Source organism: Schistocerca americana, chromosome 2, assembly GCF_021461395.2.
Source record: "Schistocerca americana isolate TAMUIC-IGC-003095 chromosome 2, iqSchAmer2.1, whole genome shotgun sequence".
Lineage (NCBI taxonomy): Eukaryota > Metazoa > Arthropoda > Insecta > Orthoptera > Acrididae > Schistocerca > Schistocerca americana.
The window spans coordinates 174,394,153-174,414,078 of NC_060120.1; the positions used below are offsets into that span (position 1 = coordinate 174,394,153).

Here is a 19,926-nt window from a genome sequence, read left to right on the forward strand (position 1 = left end):
ATTATTATTTAGACAAGTCTCACGCTCACCTGGTAAGATAATTGGCGCTACGTGACCATTTGCAGCGACTGGGAAGCACACAAATGACAGAATGAGTTATAAACATTTCTCGCAAGTCGTGATGAGAAAAATACAATTGTTACATTTAGAAATGATACACATCTTTGGAGAAAAGAGAACCAACTGTATATCAAGAACTCAGATGTAAAGCCAGTCCTAAGCAAAGAATCGGAAGCAGAAAGGTCGAAGGAGTATATAGAGGGTCTATACAAGGGCGATGTACCTAAGGGTAGTACTGTGTAAATGGGAGAGGACGTAGATGAAGATGAGATTGAGATATGGTACTGCGTGAACAATTTGACAGAGCACTTAAAGACCTAAGTCGAAACGAGGGCCCGGGAATAGACAACATTCCGTTAGAAGTACTGATAGCCTAGGGAGAGCCAGACATGACAAAACACTTCAATCTGGTGACCAAGATGTACGAGACAGGCGAAATACCATCAAACCTCAAGAAGGATATAATGATTCCTGTTCCAAAGAAAACAGGTGCTGATGGGTGTGAAAATTTGCCGAACTATCGGTTTAATATGTCACGGTTGCAAAATAATATCAAGAATTCTTTAAAGACGAATTGAAAAACTGGTAGAAGCCGAGCTCGGGGAAGATCAGTTAGGCTTCCGCAGAAATGTTGGAACACGTGATGCAATACTGATTTTATGACTTACCTTTTAAGATAGGTTAAGAAAAGGCAAACCTACATTTGTAGCATTTGTAGACTTAGAGAAAGCTTTTGATAGTATTGACTTTAATACTCTCTTTCAAATTCTGAAGGTGCAGAGGACAGGCAGCGAAAGACAATTTATAATTTGTACAGAAACCAGATGGCAGTTACAAGATTCGAGGGACACAAAAGTGAAGCAGTGGTTGAGGAGGGAGTGAGACAGGGTTGTAGCCTACCTCCGATGTTATTCAATCTGTATATTGAGCAAGCAGTAAAGAAAACAGCAGTAGGAATTGAAAAACAGCGAGAAGAAATAAAAACCTTGAGGTTTGGGGAAGGAATTGTAATTCTGTCAGAGGCAGCAAAGGTTTTGGAAGAAAAGTTGAACGGAATGGACAGTGTCTTGAAAGGAGGATATAAGATGAACATCAGCAAAAGCAAAACGAGGATAATGGAATGTGATGCTGAGGGAATCAGATTAGGAAGTAAGACATTTAAAGTAGGAGATGAGTTTTGCTGTTTGGGAAGCAAAATATCGTATGATGGTAGAAGTAGAGAGGATATAAAACGTAGACTGGTGATGGCAAGGAAAGCGTTTCTGAAGAAGACAAATTTGTTAACATCGATTATAGATTTAAGTGTCAGAAGGATTTTTTGAAAGTATTTGTATGGAGTGTAACCATGCATGGATGAGAAACATGGACGATAAACAGTGCAGACAAGAAGGGAATAGAAGCTTCTGAAATGTGATGTTACTAAAGGATGATGAGGATTAGATGGGTAGATCACCTAACTAATGAGGGGGTACTGAATAGGATTGTGGAGAAGAGGAATTTGTGGCACAACTTGACTAGAAGAAAGGATCGGTTGATAGGATACATTCCGAGGCATCGAGGGATCGCCTATTTAGTTCTGAAGGGAAGTGTGGAGGGTAAAAATCGTAGTGTGACCAAGAGGTGACTGCAATAAGCAGATTCAGGAGGATGTAGGTTGCAGTATTTACTTGGAGGTAAAGAGGCGTGCACCGGAAAGAGTATCATGGAAAGATGCAGCAAACCAGTCTTTGGACTGAAGACCACAAAAACGACATATGTCTTATTTGTAATATAATATGCGTAAGGCTTTGACGACAGAACAACTGTGTAAGCTGTAAATATTTTCGTTTAATGTTGCAATCTTATCACAGAAAGATATGCATTTACACAGTTTACAACGAACGCATCTCTTCCTCAGAACGTGAAATAATCTTAAACACAACAATGGTAAATTTTAACTACAAGTTTCTTTACAAAATTATTCTTATGACTACGTCATGATGTTGACCAGTACTGCAATAAATCATCCGATTCCGGTTCAAAGTTCGGTACTATTTAGGATAACAGTCAAGTCTACGGAGGGTGGTTAGTTTTATGACAAGTTGAGCGAAAGATTACCCAAGGTCGCTCAGGTTTACAGTGGATGCAAGCTGGCGAACCAACAAAGTTTACGCCTCTGCTCACGGTATTTACCTTAGCTGTGATGAGCTGTCGTCTGAATAGCTGCTCTCGTCCTCTGAAATTCCTATAAAAACTAATTAAGCCTTTACTGATTTTTTCCAGCAAAAACCCTCCGTATGTTTCTCGTTGGAATATAGCGATATACACTGCATGGCTGGAGCAGCGTGTATATTAAAATGCCCTCTCAGTCCTCGCAAGAACAATTAACTAACTGGCTTGATCGTTTCCCCACAGTTGGAGCTCAACGACGCTACAGATGATATCTAGCTGAATGTCAGACACAGTGAACGCAGTTTCACACAAATTTCTCCTCTGCATCGTACAGAGCATTATGCGCTCCATTCTGCACTTGACGCCAGTTCAGAGAAGAGTCCCTGAAAATTTCCCTCTTGTCTTTTTTGTAACCGAACTATCTCCCAACCTGGGTTCTTTCGTTCTCCACATCACAGCTTTTTTCGACCAATAGGAGCATTCCTCTTATTTTGAGGAAACTCTCCCTGCCAATCGCAAGGGCCCTACCATTAAACTGCGTTGAAATTTCGGCACTTTACTCCTTCCTAGTTTGTTTCCGCCAATCGGACGTTTTGTACCCGCTCCAGATGCCTAAAAGTTACATGCGTACAAGTGTACGACTCGCTGTTCACGTGATCAACTGCGTGACTGGTTTTGTTCATGTCCATTTGGAATTCTGAAAGGCAGTTTTCTGAAGCTTCTTTCTGTCCTACTTCTGTTAGCTCATTACTTGCTCTCCAGTATGCGTCACCTGCCCGGTCACTGACTCCCGCCGCGGAGCGCCCCCTAAGAGGTTTTCGTGGTGCCTTCCATCCATGGTGTGGCCTCTGCTTCTGTCCACGCCTGCTCCCACACAAAACGTTTCCTCTCGCTCCTTCTTTCACCTTCTGCTCATTGACATGCATTTTATACGAGTGGTGTGTTAATACCGTCGACTGAGTGTCATCCCTTTTGCTTTACATACTTATAGGCAAATCTGCTCATTACCGCAAAAGTAAGTTAGGTTTCGTATTCACCTTCCTGTTAAGACGTATGAAACTCTTATGTAAGGTGCAATATTGACCTTCATTTATTCTGCTGCCTTACATACGTACTGAAATGTTTTTATACTGCTCACGTTCGTTGCATACATGAAAATTGCACAATTAGTGTGGTCCACAGTGCAAATATTTCTGGGGTCCACAGGGACCATATAATCAAATGCGCCCACTTCGCCACATCATGCTAGTAAGGAAACTTACCAGCCTCTTTGATGCCATCCTCTGCGACGCTTCCAACTATCCAGTAGTCTTTGTGCATTGGAAATCGCACATTAGAAGACAGTTGACTTACATTACTCGTCAACGCAACTGTCAGTGGCTCAGAAAGGAAATCTATATTTATCCAAAAAAACCTTTAATCACTTGCCCAATAGCAAAATGTGCCTGACAGGTAGCAAAACCTCCATTTATTTTTTCTAACTGCACCAGCAATTCCATAGACGATTTGTAATTAAAAACTGGAAGCAAGCATAACTAAAAATATTAAATTTAATTGATTCACTAGTTACATGAGTAGCCTTATGTTACTTCTTCTGGAGAACTCTTTCCTGTCAGTAGACGGATTTTTAATTAAAAATTGGTGGTTTGTTTAACATTACTAACCCTGAATCAATAATTGTTGTTGTGGACAACACTTTCCACTCCGCAGACGATAATTTTATTAAAAACTAATATAATACAGAATTTAAGTGTGTCAATAGTTATGCGAGTAGTATTAAAGACTAATATGTTCACTCGTATTCCTTTTAAGTCAGTTTCCTATTTAGTACCATGTAAACACATAGCACATAGCCATACTCACAAACAGCTCTAACACATGTAGCAAGTAAAGTGAATCCGTCCAAATCATTTCGATAAAAATTGTGCAAATTATCTGTGGAACATGTAACTAACAAAGTAAAGATCCTAGCAACTTGTAAATTCAGAGGCCAAAAGTCAGGGGAAGCATTCTCCCGTTTGAAAATGTGCCATACACAGTGCCCAAATGTTGTGGTTAGATGTGGCGCTTGGCACAAATATAGAAATGGTATCAGAGTTGTCTGTTACAGACACAGCAACACGGCACCAGTTAACGGACTTTAAGAGTGAGATGATAATCGGTGCAAGATTCGTAGGTCATAGCATTTCGGAAAATACAGAAGAATTCAAGTTTCCAAGATCACCAGTGTGTGTATTGGATTTTCGACATCGCGGAGATATTTTTTCCGCAGGAACACCACAGGTGTTTGATCAACGGGGGATGTAAGGAACCCACAGTACAGGTCATGGCGAAAGGAATGGTACAAGTACTAGCGACTTTCTTTCCTGTTCCTTTCTGGTACTGAGTGAGGAAAAAATTATGTCTTTGTACGTGTCATAATTTCTCTTCTTTTACTATCATGATTCCTATAATGGGGGCAGGATAATGATCACTCAGTCTTATTGGAATACAGATCTCCACATTCACCCACCAAGGTACCAAGGGAACGTCGTCGTCTTTCTTCCTAGGATCCCCATTTAAGTACCCCGAGTATTTCCCTTAGACTTGGAATATACGAACATGTTACATTCCAAGAATCGAGTCTCTGAATTCACTCGATGGACACCGAAGTCACGAAAGTCCTGGGATGCCTCCCAATATCGTGTTGGGCCTCCTTTTGTCCGGCATAGTGCTGCAACTCGACATGGCGTGGACTCAACAAAGCGTTGGAAGTCCACTGCTGAAATACTGTGCCATGCGAACTCTATAGCCGTCCTCAATTGCGGAAGTGTTGCTGGTGCGGGATATTGTGCACGAACTGACTCCTCGTTTACGTCCCATTTCGGGCGATCTGGGTGTCCAGATCATTCATGTCCAGATCATTCGCTCAAATTTCCCAGAATGTTCTTCAAACCAATCGCGAACTATTGTGGACGTCATATGGTGCATTATCATCCATAAATATTAAACTGTTGTTTGGGAACATGAAGTCCATAAATGGCTGCAAATGTTCTCCAAGCAGCCTAACGTAACCATTTAGAGTCAATTACCGGCTCCGTGGGACCAGAGAACCCATTCCATTTCGTGTACACGCAGAACACACTATTATGGAGCCGTCACCAGCTTGCACAGTGTCTAGTAGACAACTTGAGTCCATGACTTCGTGGAGTCTGCGCCGCACTCGAACCCTACCCTCAGTTCTTACCAACTGAAATCGGAACTCATCGGTTGTCTAGCCGTACAAAGTCCAACCAATACGGTCACGAGCCCAGAAGAGGCGCTGCAGGCTGTCGGTCATCTGCTAACGTAGCCCACTAACGCCAAATTCCGCCACACTGTCCTAACTGATACGTTCGTCGTACATCCCGCATTGATTTCTGCGGTTATTTCGCGCAGTGTTGTTTGACTGTTAGCACTGGCAACTCTGCGCAAACGCCGCTGCTCTCGGTCATTAAGTGAAGGCCGTCGGACACGGCGTAGTCCGTGTTGAGAGGTAGTGCCTGAAATTTGGTATTCTCAGCACACTCTTGACACTGTGGATCTCGGAATATTGAATTCTCTAACGATTTCCGAAATGGAATATCCGATTCACCTAGCTCCTACTACCATTCCGCACTCAGAGTGTATGAATTCCGGTCGTGCGACCACGGCGGAAATCATTTCACATGAATCACCTAAGAACGAATGACAGCCCTTTAATACCTTGTGTACACGATACTACCGCTACCTCTATATGTGCATATCGGTACCCCATAGGTGTTGTCAAAAAATGGTTCAAATGGCTCTGAGCACTATGAGACTTAACATCTGAGGCCATCAGTCCCCTAGACTTAAAACTACTTAAACCTAATTAACCTAAGGACATCACACACATCCATGCCCGAGGCAGGATTCGAACCTGCGACCGTAGCAGTAGCGCGGTTCCGGACTGAAGCGCCTAGAACCGATCAGCCACAACGGCCGGCTGACTGTTGTCACCACAGTGTATTCTACAGCAGTTCTTGCCACGCATGGTCCAAGTTTGATGGAGCTTGGCAGTGACAGGTGACAAGAAAGTTAATTTGATGCTAAAGTTTTGCACCCTAGTACACGTTCCTAACCACGTCACGTGCCCACCTCGCCGCCCGATGGCATCAATCTTACAGGTGGGGCTTGGGGTGCGGGTCCCAGGGTTGGTTATAATGTTTTGACTCATCTGTGCATATCGTGAATAGTAATGGCCGTATAACGCTGCCTTCGTGGTCGCCCGAAGTTACTTTTGCGTCTGAAGACCTCTCTCCTTTATGAACGATATGCTGAGTTCACTGTAAAATCCGTATGGAGAAAAATGTACAGCATAGTCCGAAGCAGTCAAATGTTGACTCGCACCACAGTGCATCCCCCTGACCTTTGGCCACTGTGTGAGTAATTGTATAGAGTAAGTGGGTGAAGGTTGGTCTGTGTCCGTTGTGCAGCGTGATCGAGATGTGCCAGACGTACCTGGGAGAGGGTGAGGGCAGCTCGGGACTGAGCGTGCTGCGCACCTTCCGGCTGCTGCGCATCCTCAAGCTGGTGCGCTTCATGCCCAACCTTCGCCGCCAGCTGTTCGTCATGCTGCGCACCATGGACAACGTCGCCGTCTTCTTCTCGCTGCTCATCCTCTTCATCTTCATCTTCAGGTACGTACCCCGGAGCGCCGCTCAGCATTCGCTGCTGGCTCGCTGCGAAACAAAGCGCCGACACTCCTTCGACACAGCAGGGACGCCTCCCAGCTCGTTAAGCCCTGTTCAAAGAACTAGCAGCAAACAACAGATACCTGCACTTTCAGCCGTGGCGCAGATCTGTACAGACGCGAGAAATACTCGAGCTGCTCTTCTCTAAATGAATAGATTCCCCTTTTAATTACTTCGGATGCTGGCTTAGTAGAACTCTGTGAGGTACCTTTTGAGACCTTCCGGAGCTCGAGTCTGGTACAGTTCCTGCTGCTTTTGCCGCTGGTCATTCCCACCATATCTTTCCCGCAGTAACAGCAGAAAACCACAAATCTGAAATAATTTAACCAACACACCCATTTTAATAAGAAATGTATTACGTCCTGCACATTTCGTTAAGTTTTTTTGCTGCTCTCGTTTTAAAGCCTGTATCAGGCAAATGCGTTTGTGTTCAAATACATCCAATAGTCCTTCGTGTTCACTGATACGCCTGTAACAACAAAACGACGTAATATTCCTGCGAGTTATAGTTGTTTTGCTACGATTGCCTTTAGCAAAATTAAGTTTCCTTTCCAATTCTCATTTCTAGTACAACAATGAACTACGTATCTTTAAAGTGCAGTAGTCAAATGTTTCCCCAACATTTGTAATAAAATATTGTTCAGTTGCTCAAGTTATACAGAAAATTATGTACGCAGTGGGTACTGACTCTAGTGGTAAGATTTTAGGTGGCTAATCAAAGAGGTTTGCTGAGCAGTTTGCACATGAGAACTCCATGATCTCCATTGCTTCGTTACCGAGTGCTTTGATCTCTGTTTCTTGCAAAATTTTCACCTCTATGATAATGCCATGGATTTTTATATGACAAATAAATCGATAAATGTCCGTTACCCCCTGAGAAATTAACACCGTGTTTTACAAGAATGGAACAAAAGTGAACAATGATACTTTTATTGAGTAACACAAATATTCTCAGACGATACACGTATACTTTAATTGCGGTGCTGCTCAGTATACAGCTCTAGGCCATCCCATAAGAAAGTCGAGCAATTTCAAAGACTGCAAGAATCCTACAAACCAAATGCTTTCGAGTAGCGACTGAATTCTCGTAATCTGTTGTTTTCATTGACAGTCCCATCTTCATTTATGGTGGGCTAGAAAGCTATAGAACAAGAGTGCAACAACATATTCCCCATTGGTCAAAGTTTACAGTAAAGATAGTGCAAAAATTTCGTCCTAAGTGTCCTGAATTTCCCAGCAAGCAGAAGTTCGAGTCCCGATCCGGCTCGCAGTTTCAATCTGCCATTAAGTTTCGTAATGCCGCACGCTCCGTTGCTGAGTGAAATATTTATTTTGTTAATAGAACTCACTTAAGTACACCAACTGTAACTGGCACACCTTACAGGAAATGGAGCACATAGGCAAAAAACCATTTGTAGGGGAGTGTTATCAGTACTTGTGAAATATTCAGGTACTTCGTAACGAGTAATTGGAGATCGTGCTTTACTTATATCAGACCACTCAGCCAACGTACTGAAGAAATTTTGGGAGTTAACCACTAAAGACTATACACACACTGCGCACCGTATGTGTCCTAAATGTTTTGAAGGAAGGTAACACTTAAAGGATAACAAGAACGCATCGTTAACATCTCTTGTGTTTAAAGTACCTTAGGCGTCCAGTATTCCATTTGTTTCGCAGTTAAACAATGGCTAAATACTACCATACTGGCACTGTTTGCTTTTGGTCGATATTGAGATATAGTTTTTTAAGTCTATTAATGTTATTTTCGATCTGTGTCACGTTGACTGAGGCTATTATGAGTACAATAATCTTCAGTAACTGTCACAGGGTATAGGGATAAAATAACAAATAAAAGGATTAGTTCTTGGAATAATGGTATTATTTCTGAATTTCTCTAATTTATCGATACGCTCATGAATATATTTGGATAGGTGCTACACCAGGGTACAGCACATAATGTAGTTCCGATAAGATATATCTAGTAGCTTTAATGCTTCATCTGAAAATTAGTCAAGTAAAAACGCACTAGAATTTGGCAGTTTTGACGTTCTAATGAAGACTTGCCTTGAATGTGGATTTGTTGCAAATTCAGGTTCTTATTATTTCGTGGATATGGCTTGCCGTGTCAGAGCTCGTTCCTTTATGCTGCTTAGGTGTTTGCTGATTCATTCACCTTACAGCAATAAGGCATCAAATAAAGCATTCCAATAAAACTGCTAAAAGCAAAGCGTGCTGTGCTCATCCATTTATAAAACCAAACTGTTAAAGCATGTTCCTAAGACTGCTGCTTAAATTACTTGAATGAAAATGCACATGTAAAAACAAACAAAACAAAAATGAAAAAATTAAATGATGCATGTCTATACAGCTAAAAGTCTTAAACTAAAGTGCCTGCATCATATACTTCATAACAAATGTCACTGCACAAAGACAACTGTACAGGTTCACAGTAAATTCACACAATACTGAATAAATTACTGTAAAATTGTTATCGTAGCTCAAAAGATTCCAAATGTATGTCCACGATCTAAACAATATTGTCAACTCAGGCTTTACTTTGGAAATTTGTCTGTGGTATGTTTGGTTATAAATGAACTTGCGCTGTTGTAAGTTCTTAACAACGTTTCGGTACTTACGGCATTTATTTATTGGAAGCAGTTTCGTTTCAGTGTACCCGCTCTTCTTCATTATTCTGTCGTTGAAGATGAAAACTAAATTTGAAATCTTTTGAGCACCGTTTGATATATTATAAGATCCATATATTTTGGGCTTGTAGACTACGTATAAAGCTTCACTCTACCAACAACTGTCTCTTTTCCTTTTTTTCTCACCTACATTGAATTTTCTCTTGTATTCTTCATAACTGTCTTTTCTCTTCTTCCAACAGGCGAAGAACTGTATGCCTACAGAATTCGTCTTTCATAGCAGAGACTACCCTTAAGACAATGGATCTCTTCCTTCTCTTAGTGAATAAAAGTAGCAATTTCTCATGTAGTACAACTAAACGATGCAAATTTCTTTTCCCTGAGACCACAGAATTTTTTCATAGTTAAATTCTATTAGTGTCTGCACTGAACGCGATATATTTTATGCACGTTTAAAATTAGAGCAATACACTGTATCATACTCATGCGAAAAATAGTTGCTATATAACTCTTCTCACACAAATCTGTGTGTAAATTCAGTTCTTAATTAAGACTGTTTCTAACTTAAAGATTCATCACCTGGCTATCACATATTTCATTAAATTCAATCGCAGACACACACAACTATTCATCAACAATTTTATCATTTTTATTGTAGACTGTTTCTTTATTTCCTTTTTCCCTTACTTGCACTGTATTGTCAACGCAGTTGCCACATTAAGAACAGTAATGTAAATATCAAATACAAAACACTCACCCATGATTCAATTTTGTAGTTTTATGTAGCCCTTAAATCAGTATTATAACTAAATAACGTATGAGTTAACTTGCATTTATATAAAAAGAATGTCTTCATTACAAATTTGTGCAAATTTGCTAATAAAATTGGTATACTGTCACCTGTTTGTCTGTCCTTATGATCCAAGGACTCATGTCCCTCAGTTTTACGCCATTACTATTAAATCATAGATCGACACAGAAATGTTGCGGAATAGATGCACAGAATCTGCTTTTTATACTTTAATTAGTTAGAAACTGACAAATATTCATACTATAAAAGCAGAACGTTTAAAAGGATAATGTAGTTTGAAAACTTATTATCACACCGTCGCCTCACGAGAATGCTAGTATACATAATAAATAATTGTGTTAGTGAATCGAATTGATGACTTACAAGTTTTCACTTACATACATTGATTACATTTATCCGTATTTCTTTTCGTTATAGTATACTTGGAATGAACCTGTTCGGTTGCAAATTCTGCAATAAGGCCGACAACGGAGAGACAGATGAATGCGACAGAAAGAATTTCGATTCCTTGCTCTGGGCAATTGTGACGGTGTTTCAGGTACACTCGGCTTCTTGAATCAAAACTGCGCATGCGCTGCCTCCCATAGCGCCTGCCAATCGTGGCCAACGTCCAACAGCTTGAGACGAAACGTAACAGACACGAAGAAATTACGCCACTTTTTCTCTCTTCCCCTAATGGTCAAAATTATCTGTTGTAGCATAGGATTCATATTTGAATTCCTACGACCTGTAAAACCCTAAAAGTACGTGTCCTATTTCATTCACGTTCCGGTGTTACATTTGCAGTGCAGAGGTCATGGGAATGGCTTAGTGAAGTGATATCGATACAAGTATAAAGCGTGTTATGGCTTGGCTACGCAGAGGCCTTTCTCAAATGGCTTCCACTGTGGGAAATAAATACTATTTATTTATTTTTCAGTTTTTATGGAAACAGATTCATTTATTGTCTTCCACTTCAATTGTTATCGATTTCGAAGCCGCGAGGCTTCATCTTCAGACACAAAATGCAGTAGTCGATGTACAATACATCTACAAGAAGCTAAGGTGTTTCCGTACCTCTTCATGGATGGATGAGCAGTTTCCTCACACTCATACGATATATTTGCGGATATACTGTACGTCGATTCCTGGCTTTTGTGCGTCAAGTTGCTAGTAGCTCTGGAACATATAACAATTAAAGTGGAAAGCAATAATATGACCGTTTCAACATATAAATAAAAATTTAATAAATAGTATTTATTTTCGTCCGCGGACCTGGCGTCCCCACCAGCTCCTGTCACCATGTAAGCTGCAAGACTGTCTCAACTGGTTTCCATCATTCCTTGAAGACAGGTTCTCCTTCTCGTGACAAGAAGCTATGGCCGTACAGAACTCCCTGTTGATGGTACACCCAATGGGTTACTTCATATCCAAAACTCTTCTGGAAGTCGAAGTTCGTGGATCCACCATGCCACAAAAGCACCCGGCAAACTGCACTCAAAGTATTAGCAGTGTCGGCAGCGAAGTGGCCTTTGCTGACAGCGCTGACAGCGAACAGTAACGGCTAGTAATAAATGGCTGCAGTAACAGACAAGACGCTGTGGATAACGCTCGTTAATACAGAACATAGACAAAACACGTTCAACAAGGTAATGGAGTCGTTATTGCCTTCCAAGAGAAAGAGGAGTGAATGATTCACCAGGAAGTCTCTGCCACGGCATTAATACTCGTCAGAGAAACGTGTGGATTATACAGAAAACACAGTATCTAGAGGCTGCATTTGGATATAGCGGAGACGTCACGAGATCTTGGAGTGTGATTCTGGAGAAGCTACTGGAATGAGAGGGTCGGGTACCTTTCATGGAATAATTAATTGGCGAAAGCCTCTACGAAAGACTGTGGTCATTTGCTTATTTATTTTCTTAGCTTTTGGGGAAGTAGCAATCCGTGCTTCATCTTCGTAGAATCAGTTACTGCATAACAATCGCTTATGTTCGACATCAACGTACAATAAACACTCACAGACGTCAGGTGGCAACACCAGTACTGGAGAGTACATAAAACGCGTCGAAGGGGAACGCGGAAAAAGTTGGGTTGTTTTGGGGAAGAGACCAAACTACGAGGTCATCGGTCTCATCGGATTAGGGAAGGACGGGGAAGGAAGTCGGCCGTGCCCTTTCAAAGGAACCATCCCGGCATTTGCCTGGAGAGATTTAGGGAAATCACGGAAAACCTATATCAGGATGGCCGGACGCGGGATTGAACCGTCGTCCTCCCGCATGCGAGTCCAGTGTGTTAACCACTGCGCCACCTCACTCGGTAGGACGCAGGAAAAAACGCACCCGTTGTCGCAATGCGGAAACGGAGCGTCTTACATGACGCCCAGAAGGGCATTATCATTGGCCTTCGGATCAAGGGGTAGAAGCATTTCCGAAACGGCTAAGTTTGTAAACAGTTAGCGTAGGGCCTTGGTTAAAGTATAGCGTGTGTGGTAAAACAGCACTATCCAAAACCTGACGTCCAGAAGGGCATTATCATTGGCCATATCAAGGGTAGAAGCATTTCCGAAACGGCTAAGTTTGTAAACAGTTAGCGTGCGGCCTTGGTTAAAGTATAGCGTGTGTGGCAAAACAGCAGTATACAAAACCGGCGCCTAGGCAACAGTGGCGCCAACTGTGACGCACCAAAGGCTATAGAAAACAGGGGTGAGCGACGGTTGTGTACCGGCAAACAGATGTGCAACTGTTGAGAAACTACCCGCCCAGATGAACCAAGGGACTACCAACAGTGTCTCCTCAATGACCGTACAGAGAATGTTACTGCGTATGGGCTCTCCGTGGTTCATACACTCATACTGGCTGCTTCTCATCGGCGACAAAGGCTGGAATCTATACGTCAATACCGCATCTGGACGTCTACCGAGTGGCGAAAGGTGACTCGCGTTTCATGCTGCGTCGGACATATATGGCCGTTGGCCCAGCTTCAATCGTCGGAAGGGTCCAAGCCGGTGGAGGGAGTGTTAGCGTCTGGGGAATGTTTTCGTGGCGTTCCCTCAGTGATGTTATCATTCTGGAAGCACAATGAATCAACACAAGGATACCTATCCACAGTTACACGCAGTTTATTTTTTTTTCGTCACGATGGCAATCACCAACAGGAAAATGCAACATGTCACACAGCTCGCGGCGTACGTGCGTGACGCGAAGAGCAGCAGGATGAGGTATCGTGCTCTCCCGGCCACCAAACTCCCCGGAAGGGGAGTAACCATTCCGACCATGCCGACCCTTCGTAAATGTGGGACAAAGGCACAAGGAAAAGAAGAAATCTGTTTCTATTTACACACAGCTAAACCGTCTTCCAAAATTGCTTCCATTCAGTTAACGAATGTATCAAAAGCTGAAAGCTCACATTTCTTCAAGTAACAGGGGATAACACGAGCCATTCTCATGACTTCTGTGCTGACGAACATCAACATTGCGATGATGACGGATTTTGCTGATACAGTAAACCGACTTCTTGATTAATTGCCTAACGTAATGTTGAGGGACTGGATGTGAGTATGACACGTACGTAACTCTTCTTCTACTAAGTTACCAGCACTCGTTGAGAAAATTATATCTGAGCTGAACGTAGAGGTAAAAGTTGTCACACAGTTGGTCGATGGCGGTGAGCGGCACGCCACCTGGGAGGCAGCGCTGCGACTTTTCACTCACTAACTGTCGCTCTCTCACAATCCCAACCCTTCTCTTCGGGAATATTCGCGGCTCTGTAGCCGTCACAGGTAAAGTATCTCTGTGAGACAGAGAAACATTTTTCACCAAAATTTTTTAATGATAATACTAACAGTATTTTTCTCACGCCAATGCAGAATAATCGCATGCACTCAGCCTGTCCCCGAAGACGATGCAAGCAGACTGATTACGTCACAAAGAGATGAACGTCGGCCCTGGACATGTGGTCAGGCATCTTGCCCTAGATTAGTGCATGCTCCATCCCACCAGCCCAGGCATGCCACCGAGTAGCTAGCGCCCACCTGTCCAGCACGCTGAATGCGCATCGGCCAAATTTCCATTCAGCAGGCACTGTTGTTTCCCTTTCTGAATGCATTCGTGGATTTCTGGGAGACATTAACTGTTTTTCTCTATGATTTTGTTTCTTTTTTGGAAGAACGCAGAGCGAGCATCATTATCCTTGTTCTGCATTTGAGCTGCCCTTTGTTTCCCCGTGCGAGGGAGCTTGGAAGTGACCGTGATTTGTCTGTTTCTACTTACCCAACACACTATGCAACGTCTGTTTAGATGCGACACGTTGTTGATCCCGCATTGAGTACGTGTGACTGCAAATAGTACGAAAATGTTATGTTTGTTAAATGTATTCCTTCAAAAACTCGTGTTATATGTGCATGTACTTGTATGCTATCTCATAGCGAAATAGCGTTTCTAGCATTCTCAGAGGAATGCCTGTGCAGTGTGATCTTCTATTCTAATCTGCCATCTATTTGCGTGAATGATTAAGTGTTTTTATTATTTTTGTAACTCTGAGAATGGCAGTGTAGAATACCTACGGTATGATTTGCCTGAACTTTTGCGAATTCGATGTCAGCTTACTTCTTTAATGGGTATGGAATGAAATAGTACGTCGATTACTTCATACTTAACTTCTACAAGGAATAAATGTTCTCCGTTTCCTCTCTGGGATCTTTTTATTATTCTTTTTATCTTGCAGAAGTATTCTCTACTAGGAAAAATATATTGATGTTTACAGTAGTAGCTCACTTAGCCCAGTACAAATTCTGTTCTTTTGCTGATAAAATGCTTTTCTATTGCGGCGGTTTTCTCTCGAAACGGAAAGCTTTCCCGCGTTTCGGACGAGTAGGACACTCTTTCTATTTCAGAGGAAACTTCAGCCGTCCAAGAATTTGTGACGTATCTGTGAATAGATTAGTCATAATGACTGTTTAGTAAGTGTTGTATCTATCCATTTCTGACGGAAGTATGGCATTGATGTGTGTTAGAATAGCATGCGCATGCATTCCTCAAACAAGCACACTTGTGACGTAATCAGATAGCCTTGCACTGCGACAGAGAGTTATCGTAATGCTTGCTGAAGCCACGCTTAAGCTTACTTGCTTAAACACTCAATTCGGACTGGTCGCAGAATGTTTACAGCTTACGCTTGACAGTAAAGCCTGGCTAGAGAGACGCAGCGATACGTACTGTACATTAGCGTTGCGTGTTGCTTCAGTAAAGTCTCACCTAGATCACCGTTTCCCAATGACAAAGATGTAGTCGCTAGTGTACCTCCTACGCCACGGAGAGACCGAATGTAACGCAAAATCCATTATTTAGTATTATTATAGAATTCCTTTGACGTATTTATGTACTGAAGATCTAAACTGTCGAGAATCTCCGAAACCGCGCGTACGAAATTGGCATCGCTAGGCTTCTTTAAGCAAATATTTGTAAAACGATTTATAGCCACGGGATCGAGATCGTTCTTCGGGTTACTTTTGCTTAAACTTCTATTCTTCCATTGTCATTGTTTACAAGCTGTTATTCCATTGCACCGTCACTTTTTATTTGTCTTCATTGCTCTAAGCACGTCACGTTTCGCACCAATTCTCGTACCGTAGTTATAATCTTATGTCAATCTGGCGACATGTGTATTCTTGTGCGATTTTGCGTTTCACACTTTAGTTTCGTTCGGCCTACAGAAAGAGAGAGACTAATACAACTGTGCTGAAATTTATGAAGCACTATAGTTATGACTTTCAGAATGTTTAGAAACAGGTGAATTGTTGACAACACTATAATTAACTGTTTTTTCTCATATGAGCAAAACCTCGAACCGTGTCACGCTCGGTGCAGTAAACATAATTAAAAAGTGACGTATCAGATGAAAAACGTTTCGGCATGAGTAACCTTCTATGACAAACATTAGAGAGTTTCAGTAACTAAAGGAAAGCAGAACGTATCAAGTTGAATTCAGGTTCAAGGTCGGAAATTAGACTGGAACAACAACACAAAAATCTGTAGACAGGTAGAAAACTTTTCCAATCCAGAACAGCTACTTCGTGAACCGTTAAGCATCCACAAACAATACATTGTAATATCGAATTGCAACACTAAGTCCTCTGTCGGTTGCCTCCAGATTCCTCCGATAAGAGTTATCACTTCTTTGCTAATCTCTGCTAATGAACTGAACAATTTCTAGATGACCAGACCACACCATATGTATCAGAACACACATCTGATAAGCGTGTAGGCTACTGTGCTATGAAAATGGCACCGATCGTGTGATAGGTATGCGGTCATTAATTGTCTTACTGAAGTATCAGGAATCTGCTGAATCGCAAACACGATATCGGAATTCAACGATAGTTGCTGAGATAATCGAACTTTTCAGCAATCATCTTCACACACACTACATTCGAAATTTTCACTTGTTGTTCTTCAAATACACCTTGAGTATGTTTTATAAGTAGTTGTTCGTACCTGCAATGCTGAGACATTGCTCTGAAACGTTATATTGACATCATATGTCGTAACTCTGACACTTTTATTTTCTCTTCGATGCAAAGTGTTCTACAGACATTTACCGCAGGAACGTAAAATATAAACAGTAATTAGCCGTAGTTGAAATCTTATGACGGATTGTTACAGATTGCTACTTGGACTTTTAATTCACTGAGTGATTTTAAAATTTCACGGTGAGATTTCACTGTGAGACCTAATACACAACTGCTTTGTAACATTTTATTTTGCCGGAAATATCGTTCATACTGTTCCACACTGCAGTCAATGGTCATGCGTGGAAAATATTTCATTAATACTCATTACTTCTGCCATCTGTTGTAATTTTAATTTATGCTATTACCGTTCCAAGACTTTGGTCCCCTAGGTGAAATGTATGTGATTTAAGCCGCAAAGTATTTAAAGCAATTTACTGTTTCCACTTTCAAATAAGGTAAATTCTACTGAAAAATGTTCTGTTTTTCTTTCCTCCCACGATCTGCTTCCTTCTCATACTTTCACAATAGAATCTAAGTGAACTTCCACGACGTCTAAGCAGAATTTCAAAATCACATGAAACTGATTCAGATTCAAAGCTTTGGAATTATTTTCTAGCGTGATGGCCGAAGCATAAAAATCAAACTGTCCGAATAAAGCGGTTAATAAAAGGACGGTTCAAGTTTTAAGACATATGATTTCTTATAATGTTCTTAAATACGATAAAAAATTAAATTCATCCATATCATAGTGAAATTTAATTTCCATTTAGTTATTTACATTATATATTTTAAGATATAACTTATTTCTACAGATCTGTTATTCTATAATCACATTTCTAGAAATTTAATCAGAGATATTTGTGAGAGGAATCGCGTTTGCGTAATGGGGGTGTTCTACGAACCTTGATTTATCTCTACCACTGTATTGTGTAAATTTCTACAGCCAAATGAATCTGCTGATTTCAAATAATTGACATGAAGCATTGCTACATGATAATCTCAATACACAAGTTGGCCGTCAAACTAGCTTGAAGTGGAGTAATTGGTCGTGCAGGGTTTCTTTCGCAGGCTTTCTCTCATGATTGTAGTGATCCAAGGCCCTCAAATCAGTTCAGAGTTTTGGTGGGGTAAACGTTTAGTCACGGTGGAGTCTCATGGTTCGTTGATTGCAAAAATTCCACCTAAAAAATGTCGCCTCAGGTACGAGGAATTGAAAGTAAGTTTATGAATTTTGTGCCGTACAGAAACTTTTTTTTAACGTTGATTGAAAGCAGTACTCCGTGATCTCGCCTACCACAATACCACGACTGTCCTCGGAAGAAATTCTTAGAACATTGATACACATTTTCTGTGTATTCTTTTGATTTAAAAACTCCACCTTCTGCAAAATAAAATGTGTCTCAAAATAGAGAAACACTGCGCTTTGCCGAAGACGGAGTTTTAAAATAAATGCAGAGAACACGTACCAATGTTTTGAGAGTCTCTTGTGAGGACAGTCGCGGTATTGTGACTGGCGAAATCACACAGTATTGCTTTCAGTCGAGATTAAAATGTGTCTGTCATCTTCTGTGGGTCTCCTTTACATTTCTGCAAAATATTATTCCAATGTTCGGTTGGTTTTCTACTTTAGGCCTAAAACTATAACACGTCCATATTTCTTGTCGTTATTGCTCGTTTGAAGCTGTATAATTTAAAAGCTTGATTTTATACGGTGGCCTGTTGTTATGAATTTTGTAAACTGACTTCATGTTATCCGCATTTACTTTTTTTCGCTTACTGTGCATTGCTGTGTTTCGTATAATTTAATTATAAATACGTAATTATAAACTTGATTAAAAATAAATATTGCACGTGCACTACTGTTACTCTAGAACAAAACAACAAAAACAATTATTGTTCAATCAAGAAAACATTTTTGCTGCGATTTTGTAGATGACATTCTATTAGGTCAAAGATTACTGTACGATAAGCAGGCGATCATCTAAACTCAACGTTTCATATAAATGAAACTTCAGATGAGTGATCACTATTTCATATGTTGTAGTTTTAGGCCTAAAACAGAAAACCAACTAAAAGTTTGTACAATATTTTACAAAAATAAAATATGTTGATGCGTACTGTAAATCTCGAAAAATATAAAAAATAAGGAAAAAAATTGTATTTCGCGGAATGGATGTTTTTAAAAATAAAATTTTCATTCTTACACACGCGCAAGAGGGAACAGGACGTTTCAGCCTAAGGAAAGTGGTGGTTCGAAGTAGATATGCCATCTACACACCACATCTGTGTCCCCCTAGCAAATAAACATTTAACACACCGTACTATCCTATCCCAATAAATATTTTAACAAGATACGAAATACATTTATCATGCCATATTAGCATGGCTAAAGACAACAACAAAACTTATGATATTAACGTCCGTAAACTTCAGTTAACAGCGTTTATAGCAGAGTTAAAGACATTTTCAAATGCCTTTGAATCAAACAAAATTTGGTACATTGGTAGAGCAAATACTATTACTGTTTGCTTCTTTTTAGTATTAAAAGTAAGGCCCGCAAAAAAAGTCTAAATTCAACCGCCATTTTCTTTCGAAATGTAAAGTATTAAAAGAAGTTCAACAACCAAACAAAAAATTGTACTTCATAGTGTCTATCATTCTAAGACTAGCTGTGCCGCGTATTTCGCACGTTAAAGTGCGAGCATAAGTTAGCGAGAAACTGAGCAGTTGATGTGCCTTGGCTGTTTAGCAGCTACGCTGCTGATGTGCGGCAAGCGAAAGGGAGGAACTGTTTTTTCAGGGCATCTCACTACTCTGACTTCATCGACTCCATCGTACTGAGTATGCCTGAAAGGCGTCCAAGGAGACAACAACACAGAGATAGGCAGAGGATCACGTAAAAAGAATTATTCCAGGACAACAGCATCCCATACCTCAAACAAAATCTAGCTCTCCTTCCAGTTTTAGGACTCTTCTGGGACTACTGCTATTAAGTGATATTGTGAAAAACTAAAAGAAGTCCAAGGAGACAGT

At 40.9% G+C, this 19,926-nt stretch overlaps 1 protein-coding gene across 1 annotated transcript in view; it reads left to right on the forward strand.

Annotated features, from left to right (window-relative positions):
* LOC124593853 (voltage-dependent T-type calcium channel subunit alpha-1H-like) overlaps positions 1-19,926 on the forward strand; it is a 452,274-nt gene that overhangs the window by 56,903 nt on the left and 375,445 nt on the right. The window contains exons 6-7 of the mRNA XM_047132201.1: positions 6,687-6,890; positions 10,821-10,941. Coding sequence (XP_046988157.1) covers positions 6,687-6,890; positions 10,821-10,941 — 325 coding nt within the window. The remainder of the gene's footprint in view (positions 1-6,686; positions 6,891-10,820; positions 10,942-19,926) is intronic.